This window comes from Poecilia reticulata, chromosome 21, assembly GCF_904066995.2.
Source record: "Poecilia reticulata chromosome 21, P_reticulata-male-v2, whole genome shotgun sequence".
Classification (NCBI taxonomy): domain Eukaryota; kingdom Metazoa; phylum Chordata; class Actinopteri; order Cyprinodontiformes; family Poeciliidae; genus Poecilia; species Poecilia reticulata.
The window spans coordinates 2,307,785-2,328,976 of NC_088850.1; the positions used below are offsets into that span (position 1 = coordinate 2,307,785).

The 21,192-nt window shown below is 37.1% G+C and overlaps 3 protein-coding genes across 3 annotated transcripts; all 3 read left to right on the plus strand.

Annotated features, from left to right (window-relative positions):
• Positions 1–4,847: 4,847 nt before the first annotated feature.
• LOC145549836 (uncharacterized) lies at positions 4,848–6,009 on the plus strand. The gene has a single exon (XM_081602795.1). The coding sequence runs from the start codon at positions 4,966–4,968 to the stop codon at positions 6,007–6,009; it is 1,044 nt and encodes a 347-aa protein (XP_081458921.1). The 5' UTR covers positions 4,848–4,965.
• A 47-nt stretch (positions 6,010–6,056) lies between these two features.
• On the plus strand, positions 6,057–6,790 carry LOC145549752 (uncharacterized). The gene has a single exon (XM_081602501.1). The coding sequence runs from the start codon at positions 6,089–6,091 to the stop codon at positions 6,713–6,715; it is 627 nt and encodes a 208-aa protein (XP_081458627.1). The 5' UTR covers positions 6,057–6,088; the 3' UTR covers positions 6,716–6,790.
• Positions 6,791–12,006: 5,216 nt separating this feature from the next.
• LOC145549751 (uncharacterized) lies at positions 12,007–17,381 on the plus strand. The gene is made up of 4 exons (XM_081602500.1): positions 12,007–12,878; positions 12,981–13,073; positions 13,502–13,642; positions 14,886–17,381. Exons 3-4 carry the CDS (start codon positions 13,579–13,581, stop codon positions 16,670–16,672), a joined length of 1,851 nt encoding a protein of 616 aa, XP_081458626.1. The 5' UTR covers positions 12,007–12,878; positions 12,981–13,073; positions 13,502–13,578; the 3' UTR covers positions 16,673–17,381.
• Positions 17,382–21,192: the final 3,811 nt, after the last annotated feature.

Genomic DNA, 21,192 nt, shown 5'->3' on the forward strand with positions numbered 1-21,192 from the left:
TTTTGAAATGGCCACACTATCCAGTGTGTAACAGTGGTTTGGTAACACCAGTTATATAATGACGAATAGAGCAATTGCATGATGTAAAAATGGTCAGGCTTTTATTTGAAATTCTTATTAAGCTATTTAATGTCACTATCACAGGTGGGGTAAACTGGTTAACCGAGTTAGAACTACAGAGGTGGCCACGTGTTTGTAGTCTGAATCAGCAGCTGTGGCCTGTGTTCTGTTGCTATGGTGATTAATCCTCTCTGCCAACTGCCAGCCGTGAGAGAGACACACAGGGGAGACATAATTCTATCTGTTTGAGCCAGCCAGTGTCCGAACAACTCCTTCCTGTTCGGGAACCGTGATACGTATTCGAAAACCGTTTGAAGCGTATGAGAGGGCTATTTGTCGTCTCCGATAGTCCTGCGATTCATATCTCTACCTCACTCATAGTAATAACAGCGATGAGAGAAAAACGGTGTGCGCTGAGCACCTAAATTTTTCAGAAATGTACGGAAAACACTTGAGAGCGTCAGATTTACCCTCTACGATGACTTTGCTCTAAAGCACCTTGAAAGAAAAAAGTAAGCCTTAGAGAAATTTTGAATACATTTTACGGGAGCAGGCATGCGTGTGAATGTCATGACTGACTTCAATATTGATAGAGCCATACCTGTAGGCGTGGCGGTTATTTAAAAATTATTTAGGGGTCCGAAATCCACTTTTTTTCTCACTAACGGAGCGGCAGCTGTTTCAGTTACACTCTAATTTTATGAAAAATCTAAAACTTTGGGTCGCTTGGAGACAAGATGTGGACAAACTGTAATTGGTATTGACGTACTGTCTTCACTTTAGAAGAGATCACGGACATATCTACAAACTGAAATTTGAATGGCATTTCTACGTCAATTTATGACGACACAGAAATTCCTCAAAAATAGGGTATTTTAAGTTTTTGATTTTTCCTCGCTCCATTGACTTTAATGGGATTTTGGATTTTTTCATTTTTTGCGAATCATGTCGCCATGGTAACTCCGAATCCCAATAAAAATAATAGCTCCCTCTGCATTAACGTGACGGAATAAAAATAAATAAAGAAACATTCTATTAGGTGTGGAACAATAGGTGCCTGCCATGCATTGCTATGGCATGCCCCAATAATAGTCAGTGTAAAGTAGCTTACAAATTCTTTGGTGGGGGGCGGTGAGGGACCAGGATAAAGACTAGGGGGTCACTGGCCCAAAAAAGGTTGAGAAACGTCTAGTCTGTAGATTCTTAAGGATCTAAACTTGGATTAGACCAAACAAGACCAGTACTAAACAAGTACAGGTCACTATTTGCCAATTAAATGCATCTTCATGTAAAAATTCCCCTGCATATTAAATCACCGGAGGCTAATTCAGCTGCACTTTATCTTTAAAATAAAACATGTGTAGCTAGCTGTCTGTGAAATATTGAGAGATTTGGTTGGATCCATTTCAAGCTGCAGTTAGTTACGACTCTTAAAATGTAAATAAATAGAAAATCCTCCTGTTGTTTTCAGCTTTCTAGATGTATTGCAAAAATCTATTTGTATTTGTTTTAATGTCAACTTTTGTAATATTTAATGTAATAAAAAATCCTAATCACTCTGTAAATATAATTAAGTCAAAAACGGTGATTTTCCTATGAAAATGTTCTTTTCAAGTATTCAGGGACTTAGCAGGTAGTCTGCTCTGATCCTTCCTGAAAAGATCATTACTTTGTCACAAGTATCTCAAAATTTCACCTTATCCATTGTGGCTGCTCCTGTCATGGAGCCATACATTTAGAAGAGCTGAAAGTTTTCTTAAAACCATGTTTCTGCTCCAAATTTAGTCTTTGTTGGTAATGTAGTGCATCGAAAGGAATTCTGGTTTTTGAAAATTCATTGGAATAAACAATCCAAACAAAGGTTAAATTGTGTTTTTATTACACCATTCTATGCGTGAAGAAATATTTCTAAAATAATTACGGCTCAAAATTATTCACACTTCTGATTAATACTAGATTTAAATTGATCTTTTATTTACCACATGTTTTTCTGATCAGAAGTAGGAATATAAAATGTTGCTTTTACAATATACACCTAATTTAAAATTTATTATTGAAATGCTGTTGAAAACAGAAAATGTAGATTGGATTTTTATTCTTAAGGAATTCCTCTTGTCATTTGAAATGAACTGCTCTGTTGAATGAAAATTAAGTATGCAAAAGGTATGAATACTTTTACGTCTAAATATTTATGAAAAAAATATTTTCTCAAAAACTTAAGATATACAACATAAAGACATTTGTAATACTTATATGTGAGAGAAAAGTTTTTTGTACTTGTTTCAATATCTAACACTGACAGTCCTAACCAAATTTAAATAGTTTTCGCTCTGACAATAGAATAAAATCGCCAATTTTACCTGCACTCCTCACCAGTAGGTGGCGGCACCGGAAGGCTTTTTTTTTTTGCCAACCCGCAAAAACCGCAAGAGGAAGAAGAAACTGAATAATAGGATTTCCTGTTTCTCCATCTTGGGTCGTGCGGGGACAACGCGTGCTGGTTTTCATGATTAGATGATAATTTTATGGTAAAAGAAACTGTAAATATTCTCATAGTTTGTTGAAATATGTTTGTACCTTCGCAGTAAAGTGTTGAGCAGGCAGTATTTTAACAGGATGGTGTGTTTCAGAAACGGATGGTGAAGAAGAGCCGAGTGCGGCGCAGAGCGGCCATTTCCTGCTGAGGATCAGTTGTGGGATCATCTGTGAACTCCAGCGTCCTGGTGAGCTGAAATATTGCTGTGGAATTTAAACTTTGAGGAAATAATGCATCAAGTTCTTCCACACGCTTTAAATTACTTCTTTTGTCTAAATCAGCTCGTTGATTGTTGCTTGTAGGGGTCAGAGGCCACTGCTATGTTTGTTATGTTATGTCATTTATTTAGTCATTTTTCAGTTTTAATTATTAGTTTTACTTATTCTGTAAGCTTTAACATTTCGTTGGTTACCAAACTTTAGCCGATGTCTCTATTCTGTTTGTTGAACTAAAGTAAAAAGTACAATACTGCACATTAAGAAACCCAACTATGTCCTGTGACAATAACTGGGACCAACTAAAGATCCTAATAGATGAGTTATAGAATCAGATTATATTTTACAATGATTTGTAGCTTTTTAACATGGTTCATTTTGTGGTTCCTGTCCTCTCAGCCTGGACCCACAAGTGACCTCACCACCAGTGACCAATCGCTCTGGTTGTGAAGAGAGCGGTTCCATTAGAAGAAATGGAGCATCGAGGCAAAACGCGGAGGCTGATTTCACCCCAAAGTCCTGCTGCATAGATTAGGTCTGTATGTTTCTTATCAGTAATTGTTCAGGAGCAGCTTTCTGAGGTTTATCTCCTTAACAGAAAATGAGAAAACTGTCTTTGTTAGCAGATTAGCTTTCTATCTGATGGAAGAGTGACTGAATCCCAACGCAAATATACGTTCCAATTTGATTCATCATCATTCAACTTTTCTGCTGCTCTTGGTTCAGTGGAGCTCTGGTTCCTAAAGCCATTGAAGATTATGTTCAGTCTTTGGCTTTCTTTTTCTAGATAACTCTCATCATTTAGGCTTGAAGTCGGTATCTTTCTGATCTTCACCCAGATTGAACAAACTGTTCAAATGATGGTTGGAGTCAGACCCTCTTCCTCATTAGCTCTGAAACTGGGTATAGAGGCACTTTGGTCTGGGAAGTCTGCATTCAATCACAACAACGTAAAGAACCATGTAAGAATTATTATAATTTTAATCTTCTAATATCAAAAGTCAAATATTTAGACAATTTTTCTCAAAATTTTGACTTTGATCTCAGAGATTAAAGCCAGAATAGTTTTTTGTTTTTTCCACTGACCACAAAACTGCTAAACTAAATCAATGTGAAATAATGTTCAGGTTTATTTAACTGTTAAAAAGTTATCCATTGAGTGCAGAGGAAACCATTTATCACATTTTAGAGGTTTATTAATGGATTTTATAAACATGTTTTGCCACATCCAGCTCTTTGAGGACATTCATAATTTTGATTAGACCCAAAATAGAAATGAATTTGATGCCCTTAGTTTATTTTAATAATTTCTGGGACAATTATGTACCTAGCAAATTGTATTACAGTGACAGACCGTTTGGGTTTTACATTAAGCTTGTATACGCTAAACAAGTGGTGTGACTTTATACTTAACAAATACTGTGATGCTGTTTTGTCCAAAAATGAGCCACGTAGCTGGTTTATATAAATGCTGCTAGAGGGAAGCTGCTGCAAGGAGCAGGGACTGTGTGATTGTCGGCGCTCCCAGCTCAGTTCAGTGCTTCAACTTTAAACTGGTCTTTGTTATCACTGTTGCTGGTGAAGAGATGCTATCAAAAACAGACTTAAAATGCTGATTTCTGGTGGGGTGTTGCCTAAGAGCGAACAAAATCACAGTTCGATCTGAAGTCTAAAATTTATGTAGGATGGTTTTAACTCAAGTAATGATGTGAATATAAAGCTGCAGTGGTTTCTTATGTTTGTAATTTGCTTCATTGGTTCCTGCAGATGCTCAGCAGATGTTGCTGCTTAAAGAAGATGCTCCAGAAGAACATGGTCCAGGTTTTGACTTACAAGGTCCAGAGTCTTTCCCACCAACCATGAATGAGGATGATGAAGAGTTTCTCCCATCATCTCGCCTTCATCGGCACCACATGCAAGACAGAGATTACCAGAAGATTACTGTGAAGCAGCAGATCTATCAAGACTCGATATCATGGAGATTATTCCAACTCATCAGAGACTGAACTCATTGAGGAGGAGGAAGAAGCTGATGTAAATAATGTTCACTTTCAACTTGGACAATTGCCAGATTACAGACCAAATAGTAAGTACAGGGCAAATGACAGAAAGGTGAGCAATTCCACTAAAGGTTCTCCAAACTTTGAGAATAAAATGAAACCCTTTACTTCAAAGAAAACCCCAGACTCAATAAGGAAAGTTCAGGTTGAAATGAAGTTGATCTTTGATGACAATGGTGAAATATGTAATAGAAATCCAACATCAAAAGGACATGCGAGAACCATAGCAGGACGTGAACATCTCTGTAAATTTTGTGGACACACATTTAGCAACAGAAGTACCTTAGACACACACATGAGAATCCATACAGGAGAGAAACCTTTCAGTTGTGATTTTTGTGAATACAGATGTAGCCAGAAATCAAGTTTAAATGTACACATGAGAATCCACACAGGAGAGAAACCTTTCAGTTGTGATCTTTGTGGATACAGATGTAGCCAGAAATCCAGTTTAAATAGACACATGAGAATCCACACAGAGGATAAACCTTTCAGTTGTGATCTTTGTGGATACAGATGTAGCCAGAAATTCAGTTTAGATAGACACATGAGAATCCACACAGAGGAAAAACCTTTCAGTTGTGATCTTTGTGGATACAGATGTAGTGTAAAATCAAGTTTAAATGTACACATGATAATCCATTCAGGAGAGAAACCTTTCAGTTGTGATCTTTGTGGATACAGATGTAGCAGAAAATCAAGTTTAAATGTACACATGAGAATCCACACAGAGGATAAACCTTTCAGCTGTGATCTTTGTGGATACAGATGTAGCCAGAATTCACATTTAAAGAGACACATGAGAATCCACACAGAGGAAAAACCTTTCAGTTGTGATCTTTGTGGATACAGATGTAGCCAGAAATCAAGTTTAAGTGGACACATGAGAATCCACACAGAGGATAAAGCTTTCAGTTGTGATCTTTGTGGATACAGATGTGGCAGAAAATCAAGTTTAAATGTACACATGAGAATCCACACAGGAGAGAAACCATTCAGTTGTGACCTTTGTGGATACAGATGTAACAGAAAATCAAGTTTAAATGTACACATGAGAATCCACACAGAGGACAAACCTTTCAGTTGTGATCTTTGTGGCTACAAATTTAGCCAGAAATCACAATTAAGTAACACATGAGAATCCACACCCAGGATAAACCTTTCAGTTGTGATCTTGTGGATACAGATGTAGCCGGAAATCAAGTTTAAATGTACACATGAAAATCCACACAGGAGAGAAACCATTCAGTTGTGACCTTTGTGGATACAGATGTAGCAGAAAATCAAGTTTAAATGTACACATGAGAATCCACACAGAGGACAAACCTTTCAGTTGTGATCTTTGTGGCTACAAATTTAGCCAGAAATCACAATTAAGTAGACACATGAGAATCCACACCCAGGATAAACCTTTCAGTTGTGATCTTTGTGGCTACAAATTTAGCCAGAAATCAAGTTTAAATGTACACATGAGAATCCACACAGAGGAAAAACCTTTCAGTTGTGACCTTTGTGGATACAAATGTAGCAGAAAATCAAGTTTAAATGTACACATGAGAATCCACACCCAGGATAAACCTTTCAGTTGTGATCTTTGTGGCTACAAATTTAGCCAGAAATCAAGTTTAAGTGGACACATGAGAATCCACACAGAGGAAAAACCTTTCAGTTGTGACCTTTGTGGATACAAATGTAGCAGAAAATCAAGTTTAAATGTACACATGAGAATCCACACAGAGGAAAAACCTTTCAGTTGTGACCTTTGTGGATACAGATGTAACAGAAAATCAAGTTTAAATGTACACATGAGAATCCACACAAGGAGAGAAACCTTTCAGTTGTGATCTTTGTGGATACAGATGTAGCAGAAAACAAAATTTAATTCGACACATGAGAATCCACACAGGATAGACATTCTAGTTGTGATATTTAGGGACAGGAAATGGGACAAATCTTATTACAAATGGAAGTGCGAGGATTTGAGTTTCTCTGTGTTTATTTAGGGTCTGTTTCTAGTGAGTCTCTGTGCTGTCCTGATTTCCCCTTGATTGTTTCCAGGTGTGTCTCGTTTCCTGATTACTCTCTATATTTAATGACATCTGTGTTCTTTGTTCCTTGTCGGGTGCTGGTGGTTTGTCTCATTGAGTGTAAAGTAATCTTGTAGTCTGGCTGTAGTTTTTTTCCGTTGGTTTTTCCTGTTGCTACCAGTTGTCAAGCCTTCCACTCTCGCTCTGCTGCCAGGATTTTGAATTTTTTCTTGTGGATTATTACCATTAAAATAAACTTTCCTTCACTTCAACCTGGGTCTCAGCGTCTGCCTCACCACTTCCAAAACACACTTCATGACAGGAATACTGTAAGGATGTGAGTCAGCTGTGAGTGTTAAAGTCTATGAAACACTTATGACAATGGAAACTGATTTAAAATGGTATTGTTATAGAGTTTATTGTGGAGATTTTCTGTGCTTTTAAGGACAACTTTTGCATTTAGGTACGTTTCTCTTCCACAAATGGTTTGATTTGATTTCTATAAGCATTTTATTGAATACACTAGGCATTTTCTGTTGTATTGCTGAAATGTGATTTCTCACCGAGTTAATACTAATAAATCATTTCTTTACTGCATTTTTGTTATTGCTGTAGATACAGCTGTGCCACAGATGTTCTCTGATCTTAACGGTTTGATTCTGCCTGGTGTATATGTTCAATAATGTAAAATGACTTCATGCGAGTTTATTTTCATAGGTTTGTTGTGCTTCAGAATATAATTATCTAGTCTAGCGGTTCTCAATGTGGGCGGTACTGCACCCCAGGGGGCGTTCAGAGGACGGCAGGTGGCGCTGGCGGAAACCTTTACAAAAGGGGGCGCTGGGATTCCTTTGGGGGGCGTTTGGTCGAAGGTAAACTTTACACCTTTTAAGCACAACAATACCAGTTTAGACTTTGAGCAACTTTCTAAAACTGTATTACGTAACATTAAATCATGCTTGGCTGCAACTGTCAATGGCAACTGTAACTATCAATGGCAGCTCTCCTTCTATTCAGTGTTTGTAGCTTCTTGGTGCAGCTCCATTCTCCTGCTTCTAGTAGCTTCACCGTTTGAAAGCTGCCCGCTTCCATGGAAGGACAACAGAAAATTGCTCTTATGAACATGTAATTACTAAAATCACGATACCCTCACTTTGTATCTTTCTGAAAAATTAATCCATTTAAATAAAGAAATCCCTCCATGGGTGATTTCACGATAAAAAGCGTTCATGTTATAGCGTTAACATCAGTGCTGTAAGTGGTCCGGTGTGAAGCGGGTGTGATGGAACAACACAGCACTTTTAAATTTCAATAATCAGAATACCGAAATTGTTTCCGTTGTTTTAAAAGGTTTATGTCAGTCTGCCTTTTCCCCGTCGATACGTTTCCTGAACGCATGGCACCATAGGGAACATAAACAAAAAACGAGGCGCACGTTGTGCAAAACTCTGAAACAGGAGAAGCGGGACATAAAACGGAGCGACGAACTAGATGTGAATTATGTCATAAAAACGGAGAATCCGACGCTGAACAGTGAAAAATCAACACATGATGTGAAACACATGACGATTAGGCGGCGCAGCAGGTGATGAGTGAAGATTACTGATGGTCGATAAAATAAATCTAGCAACAGGAAAGAAACTAAAGTGGACACAGCAATAAACCAAGAGAGGATAATACTAATCAAAGGAAACTAAATGGAAATGAATGAAGAACAAAATGCAAGAATAAACTATGAAATTAAAGTAAACACAGGAATAAACTGGTATGGCAAGACCTTTCGGGCAATACTTTAAACTGTTTATTCTTGAATGGCAAGAATAAACAGACACTATTTCCAGTTAAAAGGTGAAATATTATTGTTGAAGTGCCATGGGTTTGTTGAGACCACATCTAATACTGAGAATAAATATATCTTCCAGACCATAACAGTAAATAACTGATCACTTATTTATGTTTTTAATTAGATGTATTTATTTCTTCAATATTATTTGTCATGTCGGTGTTAATGTCATGCGGCTGATGACTCCATGACACTTTCAATTTGAATCATTAGGATTTGATTAAGAACCAGATTTGTTCTTTGTAATTTCTGTCCAGTAAAACTATTAATCTATAAATCAATAGACAGGTTGATTTATAAAGATATGATCCATGTTTCCGTCTCATGGCATTAAAAGGATCTGGAACTTTAATTTTTCCACTGAAACCTCTGGTTTGCACAATAAATGCCATGTGAGTGAAGTTTTATGGATGATACTCTGATGTCCCATTCTCCTGAAGGCAGCACAGAGCTGCACCACCAGAAACCCACAGAAACACTGAAGAGAAGAAGAGCTATGATTAATGTAGATACAGTTCTATCCATGTTTTAATGTTGCAGAGCTTAGTCATTTTGCAAATAGTTCAAAGTTTAAACTGGCATGTTGAACATCTTTTATCTGCTCGTTTATTTAACAACTAGAAAATGGCAAGAGCAAGAATATTTTTCCACTGTGATTGGCTGCTGTTTGGCCTACCAATTTTAACTTGAATGTTTATTGCATTTTTCGTAGACGCCTGTGAAAATAATTTCTATCCCCATGGCATTTTTGTTCTCGGGAAAATTATTTTTGATGATAAATACAGAAACAAATATAAAAATCAAAACATCTACAACAGTGATGGTATTATTAATAATAAAATTAGAAAATTCCTGCAGAAATTTTACGGGGCATGCCAAAGTGTGCCCGTCGGCTTTAACCCAGCATTATGATGCTAAAAATTTGCATTAATGCTAAAGAAAACTGCAATGTAGTAATAACCTGTGGAGAGGCAGAAGCATGTTGACTAAGCTGTAGTTGTAAGTTTCATTATGTTAAAATTAATGCATAAGCTAAAATTAGCCAATTTGCTAATGTTAGCCTAAATGCTGGCAGTAGCATGTGGAGCAACACGACCATGTTGTTTTAATTTTACTTGCTCCATTCAGTATACTAAGCATGTCTAATTAATAAGAAATTTAGCTAATAGCTAACTTTAGGTAAAAGGCTAGTGCTAAGTCAAGGGCAGTGAAATGCTAATATTTGTGCTAATGTTATCCTGAGGAAAACAAACATAAAAAATGCTAATATTATTGCACCACCATAGGCGGTGCACTAATGTGGGAGGAATATTGAAGCTTTTATTTTGAAATAAAAGCTTCAAAATAAGTAAGCTCCATTTTATATGACCACACTAATTCAACGTGAAACAGTAGTTTGGTTAAAACAGTCATGTAAATCCCTACAGACCAATTGCTTGATGTAAAAATGGTCAAGGCTTTTATTTTGAAAATTTCAGTTAACATCATTTGAAATGGCCACACTAATCCAGTGTGTAACAGTGGTTTGGTAACACCAGTTATATAATGACGAATAGAGCAATTGCATGATGTAAAAATGGTCAAGGCTTTTATTTTGAAATTCTTATTAAGCTTCATTTTAAATGGTCACTCTGATCCAATGTGTAACAGTGGTGGGGTTAAACCTAGCCCTCTGCTTTAACCGGGTGCTTGCCGTAGTTAGAACTACAGAGGTGGCCACGTGTTTGTAGTCTGAATCAGCAGCTGTGGCCTGTGTTCTGTTGCTATGGTGATTAATCCTCTCTGCCAACTGCCAGCCGTGAGAGAGACACACAGGGGGAGACATAATTCTATCTGTTTGAGCCAGCCAGTTTCACTAAAAAAAGCTGTCCGAACAACTCCTTCCTGTTCGGGAACCGTGATACGTATTCGAAAACCGTTTGAAGCGTATGAGAGGGCTATTTGTCGTCTCCGATAGTCCTGCGATTCATATCTCTACCTCACTCATAGTAATAACAGCGATGAGAGAAAAATGGTGTGCGCTGAGCACCTAAATTTTTCAGAAATGTACGGAAAACACTTGAGAGCGTCAGATTTACCCTCTACGATGACTTTGCTCTAAAGCACCTTGAAAGAAAAAAGTAAGCCTTAGAGAAATTTTGAATACATTTTACGGGAGCAGGCATGCGTGTGAATGTCATGACTGACTTCAATATTGATAGAGCCATACCTGTAGGCGTGGCGGTTATTTAAAAATTATTTAGGGGTCCGAAATCCACTTTTTTTCTCACTCTAACGGAGCGGCAGCTGGTTTCAGTTACACTCTAATTTTATGAAAAATCTAAAACTTTGGGTCGCTTGGAGACAAGATGTGGACAAACTGTAATTGGTATTGACGTACTGTCTTCACTTTAGAAGAGATCACGGACATATCTACAAACTGAAATTTGAATGGCATTTCTACGTCAATTTATGACGACACAGAAATTCCTCAAAAATAGGGTATTTTAAGTTTTTTATTTTTCCTCGCTCCATTGACTTTAATGGGATTTTTTTTCATTTTTTGCGAATCATGTCGCCATGGTAACTCCGAATCCCAATAAAAATAATAGCTTCCTCTGCATTAACGGTGACGGAATAAAAATAAATAAAGAAAGAAACATTCTATTAGGTGTAGAACAATAGGTGCCTGCCATGCATTGCTATGGCATGCCCCAATAATAGTCAGTGTAAAGGAGCCTACAAATTCTTTGGTGGGGGGCGGTGAGGGACCTGGATAAAGTCTAGGGGGGCACTGGCCCGAAAAAGGTTGAGAAACGTCTAGTCTGTAGATTCTTAAGGATCTAAACTTGGATTAGACCAAACAAGACCAGTACTAAACAAGTACAGGTCACTATTTGCCAATTAAATGCATCTTTATGTAAAAATTCCCCTGCATATTAAATCACCGGAGGCTAATTCAGCTGCACTTTATCTTTAAAATAAAACATGTGTAGCTAGCTGTCTGTGAAATATTGAGAGATTTGGTTGGATCCATTTCAAGCTGCAGTTAGTTACGACTCTTAAAATGTAAATAAATAGAAAATCCTCCTGTTGTTTTCAGCTTTCTAGATGTATTGCAAAAATCTATTTGTATTTGTTTTAATGTCAACTTTTGTAATATTTAAAAAAATCCTAATCACTCTGTAAATATAATTAAGTCAAAAACGGTGATTTTCCTATGAAAATGTTCTTTTCAAGTATTCAGGGACTTAGCAGGTAATCTGCTCTGATCCTTCCTGAAAAGATCATTACTTTGTCACAAGTATCTCAAAATTTCACCTTATCCATTGTGGCTGCTCCTGTCATGGAGCCATACATTTAGAAGAGCTGAAAGTTTTCTTAAAACCATGTTTCTGCTCCAAATTTAGTCTTTGTTGGTAATGTAGTGCATCGAAAGGAATTCTGGTTTTTGAAAATTCATTGGAATAAACAATCCAAACAAAGGTTAAATTGTGTTTTTATTACACCATTCTATGCGTGAAGAAATATTTCTAAAATAATTACGGCTCAAAATTATTCACACTTCTGATTAATACTAGATTTAAATTGATCTTTTATTGTTACCACATGTTTTTCTGATCAGAAGTAGGAATATAAAATGTTGCTTTTACAATATACACCTAATTTAAAATTTATTATTGAAATGCTGTTGAAAACAGAAAATGTAGATTGGATTTTTATTCTTAAGGAATTCCTCTTGTCATTTGAAATGAACTGCTCTGTTGAATGAAAATAACTAAGTATGCAAAAGGTATGAATACTTTTACGTCTAAATATTTATGAAAAAAATATTTTCTCAAAAACTTAAGATATACAACATATAGACATTTGTAATACTTATATGTGAGAGAAAAGTTTTTTGTACTTGTTTCAATATCTAACACTGACAGTCCTAACCAAATTTAAATAGTTTTCGCTCTGACAATAGAATAAAATCGCCAATTTTACCTGCACTCCTCACCAGTAGGTGGCGGCACCGGAAGGCTTATTTTTTTTGCCAACCCGCAAAAACCGCAAGAGGAAGAAGAAACTGAATAATAGGATTTCCTGTTTCTCCATCTTGGGTCGTGCGGGGACAACGCGTGCTGGTTTTCATGATTAGATGATAATTTTATGGTAATAGAAACTGTAAATATTGTCATAGTTTGTTGAAATATGTTTGTACCTTCGCAGTAAAGTGTTGAGCAGGCAGTATTTTAACAGGATGGCGTGTTTCAGAAACGGATGGTGAAGAAGAGCCGAGTGCGGCGCAGAGCGGCCATTTCCTGCTGAGGATCAGTTGTGGGATCATCTGTGAACTCCAGCGTCCTGGTGAGCTGAAATATTGCTGTGGAATTAAAACTTTGAGGAAATAATGCATGAAGTTCTTCCACACGCTTTAAATTACTGCTTTTGTCTAAATCAGCTCTTTGGATGTTGCTTGTAGGGGTCAGAGGCCACTGCTATGTTTGTTATGTCATTTATTTAGTCATTTTTCAGTTTTAATTATTAGTTTTACTTATTCTGTAAGCTTTGAACATTTTTTCGTTGGTTACCAAACTTTAGCCGATGTCTCTATTCTGTTTGTTGAACTAAAGTAAAAAGTACAATACTGCACATTAAGTAACCTAATTATTGTCCTGTGAGAATAACTGGGACTAACTAAAGATCCTAATAGATGAGTTATAGAATCAGATTATATTTTACAATGATTTGTAGCTTTTTAACATGGTTCATTTTGTGGTTCCTGTCTCTCTCAGCTGGGCCCACAAGTTGACCTCACCACCAGTTGACCAATCGCTCTGGTTGTGAAGAGGAGCGGTCTCCATTAGAAGAAATGGAGCATCGAGGCAAAACGCTGGAGGCTGATTTCAACCCCAAAGTCCTGCTGCATAGATTAGGTCTGTATGTTTTCTTATCAGTAATTGTCCAGGAGCAGCTTTCAGAGGTTTATCTCCTTAACAGAAAAATGAGAAACTGTCTTTGTTAGCAGATTAGCTTTCTATCTGATGGAAGAGTGACTGAATCCCAATGCAAATATACGTTTCCAATTTGATTCATCATCATTCAACTTTTCTGCTGCTCTTGGTTCAGTGGAGCTCTGGTTCCTAAAGCCATTGAAGATTATGTTCAGGTCTTTGGCTTTCTTTTTCTAGATAACTCTCATCATTTAGGCTTGAAGTCGGTTATCTTTCTGATCTTCACCCAGATTGAACAAACTGTTCAAATGATGGTTGGAGTCAGACCCTCTTCCTCATTAGCTCTGAAACTGGGTATAGAGGCACTTTGGTCTGGGAAGTCTGCATTCAATCACAACAACGTAAAGAACCATGTAAGAATTATTATGATTTTAATCTTCTAATATCAAAAGTAAAAAATTTAGACTGTTTTCTCAAAATTTTGACGTTTGATCTCAGAAGATTAAAGCCGGAGTAGTTTTTGTTTTTCCCCTGTCCACAAAACTGCTAAACTAAATCAATGTGAAATAATGTTCAGGTTTATTTAACCGTTAAAAAGGTATCCATTGAGTGCAGAGGAAACTATTTTTTCACATTTTAGAGGTTTATTAATGGATTTTATCAACATGTTTTGCCAGATCCAGCTCTTTGAGGACATTCATAGTTTTGATGTGACCCAAAATAAAAATGAATTTGATGCCCTTAGTTTATTTTAATAATTTCTGGGACAATTATGTACCTAGCAAATTGTATTACAGTGACAGACCCGTTTGGGTTTTACATTAAGCTTGTATACGCTAAACAAGTGGTGTGACTTTTATACCTAAAAAATACTGTGGTGCAGTTTTGTCCAAAAATGAGCCACATAGATGGTTTATATAAATGCTGCTAGAGGTGAAGCTGCTGCAAGGAGGCAGGGACTGTGTGATTGTTCGGCTCTCCCAGCTCAGTTCAGTGCTTCAACTTTAAACTGGTCTTTGTTATCACTGTTGCTGGTGAAGAGATGCTATCAAAAACAGGCTTAAAATGCTGATTTCCGGTGGGGGTGTTGCCTCAGAGCGAACAAAATGGCAGTTCGATCTGAAGTCTAAAATTTACGTAGGATGGTTTTTAACTCAAGTAATGATGTGAATATAAAGCTGCAGTGGTTTCTTATGTTTGTAATTTGCTTCATTGGTTCCTGCAGATGCTCAGCAGGTGTTGCTGCTTAAAGACGATGCTCCTGAAGAACATGGTCCAGGTTTTGACTTACAAGGTCCAGAGTCTCTCCCACCAACCATGAATGAGGATGATGAAGAGTTTCTCCCATCATCTCGCCTTCATCGGCACCACATGCAAGACGGAGAGTTACCAGAAGATCACCGTGAAGCAGCAGAATCTATCAAGACTCGATATCAGGGAGATTATTCCAACTCATCAGAGACTGAACTCATTGAGGAGGAGGAAGAAGCTGATGTAAATAATGTTTACTTTCAACTTGGACAATTGCCAGATTACAGACCAAATGGCAAATGCAGGGGAAATGACAGAAAGCTGAGCCATTCAACTAAAGGTTCTCCAAATTTTGAGGATAAAATGAAACCCTTTACTTCAAAGAAAACCCCAGACTCAATGAGGAAAGTTCAGGTTGAAATGAAGTTTATCTGTGATGAAAATGGTGAAATATGTGATAGAAATCCAACATCAAAAGGACATGCGAGAACCATAGCAGGACGTGAACATCTCTGTAAATTGTGTGGACACACATTTTGCAACAGAAGAAACTTGGACACACACATGAGAATCCATACAGGAGAGAAACCTTTCAGTTGTGATCTTTGTGGATACAGATGTAGCCAGAAATCAAATTTAAATAGACACATGAGAATACACACAGAGGATAAACCTTTCAGTTGTGATCTTTGTGGATACCGATGTAGCCAGAAATCAAGTTTAAGTGAACACATGAGAATCCACACAGGAGAGAAACCTTTCAGTTGTGATCTTTGTGGATACAGAGGTAGCAGAAAATCAAGTTTAAATGTACACATGAGAATCCACACAGAGGATAAACCTTTCAGTTGTGACCTTTGTGGATACAGATGTAGCAGAAAACAACATTTAATTCGACACATGAGAATCCACACAGGAGAGAAACCATTCAGTTGTGACCTTTGTGGATACAGATGTAACAGAAAATCAAGTTTAAATGTACACATGAGAATCCACACAGAGGATAAACCTTTCAGCTGTGATCTTTGTGGATACAGATGTAGCCAGAATTCACATTTAAATAGACACATGAGAATCCACACAGAGGATAAACCTTTCAGTTGTGATCTTTGTGGATACAGATGTAGCCAGAAATCCAGTTTAAATAGACACATGAGAATCCACACAGAGGAAAAACCTTTCAGTTGTGATCTTTGTGGATACAGATGTAGTGTAAAATCAAGTTTAAATGTACACATGAGAATCCATTCAGGAGAGAAACCTTTCAGTTGTGATCTTTGTGGATACAGATGTAGCAGAAAATCAAGTTTAAATGTACACATGAGAATCCACACAGAGGATAAACCTTTCAGCTGTGATCTTTGTGGATACAGATGTAGCCAGAATTCACATTTAAATAGACACATGAGAATCCACACAGAGGAAAAACCTTTCAGTTGTGATCTTTGTGGATACAGATGTAGTGTAAAATCAAGTTTAAAGATACACTTGAGAATCCATTCAGGAGAGAAACCTTTCAGTTGTGATCTTTGTGGATACAGATGTAGTGTAAAATCAAGTTTAAATGTACACATGAGAATGCACACAGAGGATAAACCTTTCAGTTGTGACCTTTGTGGATACAGAGGTAGTGTAAAATCAAATTTAAATGTACACATGAGAATCCATTCCGGAGAGAAACCTTTCAGTTGTGATCGTTGTGGATACAGATGTAGCAGAAAGCAAAATTTAATTGGACACATGAGAATCCACACAGGATAAACATTCTAGTTGTGATATTTTGGGGACATGAATTGTGGACAAATCCTATTATAAATGTAAGTGCCAGGATTTGAGATTCTCTGTGTTTATTTTAGGTTCTGTTTCTAGTGAGTCTCTGTGCTGTCCTGATTTCCCCTTGATTGTTCCCAGGTGTGTCTCGTTCCCTGATTACTCTCTGTGTATTTAATGACACCTGAGTTCCTTGTCGGGTCCTGGTCGTTTGTCTCCTGTAGTCTGGCTGTAGTTTTTGTCCGTTGGTTTGTCCTGTTGCTACCAGTTGTCAAGCCTTAGCCTTCCACTCTCTCTCTGCTGCCAGGATTTTAGCATTTTTTTTCTTGTGGATTATTGCCATTAAAATCACCTTTCCTTCACTTCAACCTGGGTCTCAGCGTCTGCCTCACCACTTCCAAAACACACTTCATGACAGGAATACTGTAAGGAAAAACAAAGTTATTCAGCTGTGAGTGTTAAAGTCTATGAAACACTTATGACAATGGAAACTGATTTAAAATGGTATTGTTGTAGAGTTTATTGTGGAGATTTTCTGTGCTTTTAGGACAACTTTTCCATTTGGGTACGTTTCTCTTCCACTAATGGTTTGATTTGATTTCTATAAGCATTTTATTGAATACACTAGGCATTTTCTGTTGTATTGCTGGAAATGTGATTTCTCACCGAGTTAATACTAATAAATCAGATTTCTTTACTGCATTTTTGTTATTGCTGTAGATACAGCTGTGCCACAGATGTTCTCTGATCTAAATGGTTTGATGATTCTGCCTGGTGTATATGTTCAATAATGTAAAATGACTTCATGCGAGTTCATTTTCATAGGTTTGTTGTGCTTCAGAATATAATCCAGTCTAGCGGTTCTCAACGTGAGCGGTACCGCCCTCCGGGGGGCGTTCAGAGGACGGCAGGGGGCGCTGGGATTCCTTTGGGGGGCGTTTGGTCGAAGGTAAACTTTACACCTTATAAGCACAACAATACCAGTTTAATCTTTGAGCAACTTTCTAAAATTGTATTTCATAACATTAAATCATGCTTGGCTGCAACTGTATCAATGGCAGCTCTCCTTCTATTCAGTGTTTGTAGCTTCTTGGTGCAGCTCCATTCTCCTGCTACTAGTAGCTTCACCGTTTGAAGGCCGCCTGCTTCCATGGAAGGACAACAGAAAATCACTCTTATGAACATGTAATTACTAAAATCACGATACCCTGACTTTGTATCCCTCTGAAAAATGAATCCATTTAAATAAAGAAATCCCTCCATGGGTGATTTCATGATAAAGGGCGTTCATTTTATAGCGTTAACATCAGTGCTGTAAGTGGTCCGGTATGAAGCGGGTGTGATGGAACAACACAGCACTTTTAAATTTCAATAATCAGAATACCGAAATTGTTTCCATTGTTTTAAAAGGTTTATGTCAGTCTGCCTTTTCCCCGTCGATACGTTTCCTGAACGCATCACACCATAGTTAGTTAAAACATAAACAACAAATGAGACGCACATTGCGCAAAACTTTGAAACGGGAGAAGCGAGACATAAAACGGAGCGACGAACTAGATGTGAATTATGTCATAAAAACAGAATCCGACACTGAACAGTGAAAAATCGACACATGATGTGAAACATGACGATTAGGAGGCGCAGCAGGTGATGAGTGAAGATTACTGATGGTGAATAAAGGATAAAATAAATCTAGCAACAGGAAAGAAACTAAAGTGGACAAAGCAATAATCCAAGAGAGGACAATACTAATCAAAGGAAACTAAATGGAAATGAATGAAGAACAAAATGCAAGAATAAACTATGAAACTAAAGTAAACACGGAGGAATAAACTGGTATGGCAAAACCTTTTGCTCAATAATTAATTCAGAGGACTGTATGGCAAGAATAAACAAGACACTATTTCCAGATAAAAGGTGAAATGATATTGATGAAGTGCCATGGGTTTGTTGAGACCATATCTAGTACTGAGAATAATTATCTTCAAGACCATAACAGTAAATAACTGATCACTTATTTATGTTTTTAATTAGATTTGATACATTTATTTCTTCAATATTATTTTTCATGTCAGTGTTAATGTCATGAGGCTGATGACTCCATGACACTTTCAATTTGACTCATTAGGATTTGATTTAGAACCAGATTTGTTCTTTCTAATTTCTGTCCAGTAAAACTATTAATCTTTAAATCAATAGGTTGATTTAAAAAGATATAATCCATGTTTCTGTCTCATGGCATTAAAAGGATCTGGAACTTTAATTTTTCCACTGAAACCTCTGGTTTTCACAATAAATGCCTTGTGAGTGAAGTTTTATGGATGATATTCTGATGTTCCACTTTCCTGAAGACAGCACAGAGCTGCACCACCAGACACCCACAGAAACACTGAAGAGAAGAAGAGCTATGATTAATGTAGTTACAGTTCTATCCATGTTTTAATGTTGCAGAGCTCAGTCGTTTTGCAAATAGTTCAAAGTTTAAACTGGCATGTTGAACATCTTTTATCTGCTCGTTTATTTAACAACTAGAAAATGGCAAGAGCAAGAATATTTTTTCCACTGTGATTGGCTGCTGTTTGGCCTACCAATTTTAACTTGAATGTTCATTGCATTTTTCGTGAAAATAATTTCTATCCCCATGGCATTTTTGTTCTCGGGAAAATTATTTTTGATGATAAATACAGAAACAAACATAAAAATCAAAACATCTACAACAGTGATGGTATTATTAATAATAAAATTAGAAAATTCCGGCAGAAATTTTACGGGGCATGCCAAAGTGTGCCCGTCGGCTTTAGCCCAGCATTATGATGCTAAAAATTTGCATTAATGCTAAAGAAAACTGCAATGTAGTAAAAACCTGTGGAGAGGCAGAAGCATGTTGACTAAGCTGTACTTGTAAGTTTCATTATGTTAAAATTAATGCATAAGCTAAAATTAGCCAATTTGCTAATGTTAGCCTAAATGCTGGCAGTAGCATGTGGAGCAACACGACCATATTGTTTTAATTTTACTTGCTCCATTCAGTATACTAAGCATGTCTAATTAATAAGAAATTTAGCTAATGGCTAACTTTAGGTAAAAGGCTAGTGCTAAGTCAAGGGCAGTGAAATGCTAATATTTGTGCTAATGTTATCCTGAGGAAAACAAACATAAAAAATGCTAATATTATTGCACCACCATAGGCGGTGCACTAATGTTGGAGGAATATTGAAGCTTTTATTTTGAAATAAAAGCTTCAAAATAAGTAAGCTCCATTTTATATGACCACACTAATTCAACGTGAAACAGTAGTTTGGTTAAAACAGTCATGTAAATCCCTACAGACCAATTGCTTGATGTAAAAATGGTCAAGGCTTTTATTTTGAAAATTTCAGTTAACATCATTTGAAATGGCCACACTAATCCAGTGTGTAACAGTGGTTTGGTAACACCAGTTATATAATGACGAATAGAGCAATTGCATGATGTAAAAATGGTCAAGGCTTTTATTTTGAAATTCTTATTAAGCTTCATTTTAAATGGTCACTCTGATCCAATGTGTAACAGTGGTGGGGTTAAACCTAGCCCTCTGCTTTAACTGGGTGCTTGCCGTAGTTAGAACTACAGAGGTGGCCACGTGTTTGTAGTCTGAATCAGCAGCTGTGGCCTGTGTTCTGTTGCTATGGTGATTAATCCTCTCTGCCAACTGCCAGCCGTGAGAGAGACACACAGGGGGAGACATAATTCTATCTGTTTGAGCCAGCCAGTTTCACTAAAAAAAGCTGTCCGAACAACTCCTTCCTGTTCGGGAACCGTGATACGTATTCGGAAACCGTTTGAAGCGTATGAGAGGGCTATTTGTCGTCTCCGATAGTCCTGCGATTCATATCTCTACCTCACTCATAGTAATAACAGCGATGAGAGAAAAATGGTGTGCGCTGAGCACCTAAATTTTTCAGAAATGTACGGAAAACACTTGAGAGCGTCAGATTTACCCTCTACGATGACTTTGCTCTAAAGCACCTTGAAAGAAAAAAGTAAGCCTTAGAGAAATTTTGAGTACATTTTACGGGAGCAGGCATGCGTGTGATTGTCATGACTGACTTCAATATTGATAGAGCCATACCTGTAGGCGTGGCGGTTATTTAAAAATTATTTAGGGGTCCGAAATCCACTTTTTTTCTCACTCTAACGGAGCGGCAGCTGGTTTCAGTTACACTCTAATTTTATGAAAAATCTAAAACTTTGGGTCGCTTGGAGACAAGATGTGGACAAACTGTAATTGGTATTGACGTACTGTCTTCACTTTAGAAGAGATCACGGACATATCTACAAACTGAAATTTGAATGGCATTTCTACGTCAATTTATGACGACACAGAAATTCCTCAAAAATAGGGTATTTTAAGTTTTTTATTTTTCCTCGCTCCATTGACTTTAATGGGATTTTGGATTTTTTTCATTTTTTGCGAATCATGTCGCCATGGTAACTCCGAATCCCAATAAAAATAATAGCTCCCTCTGCAT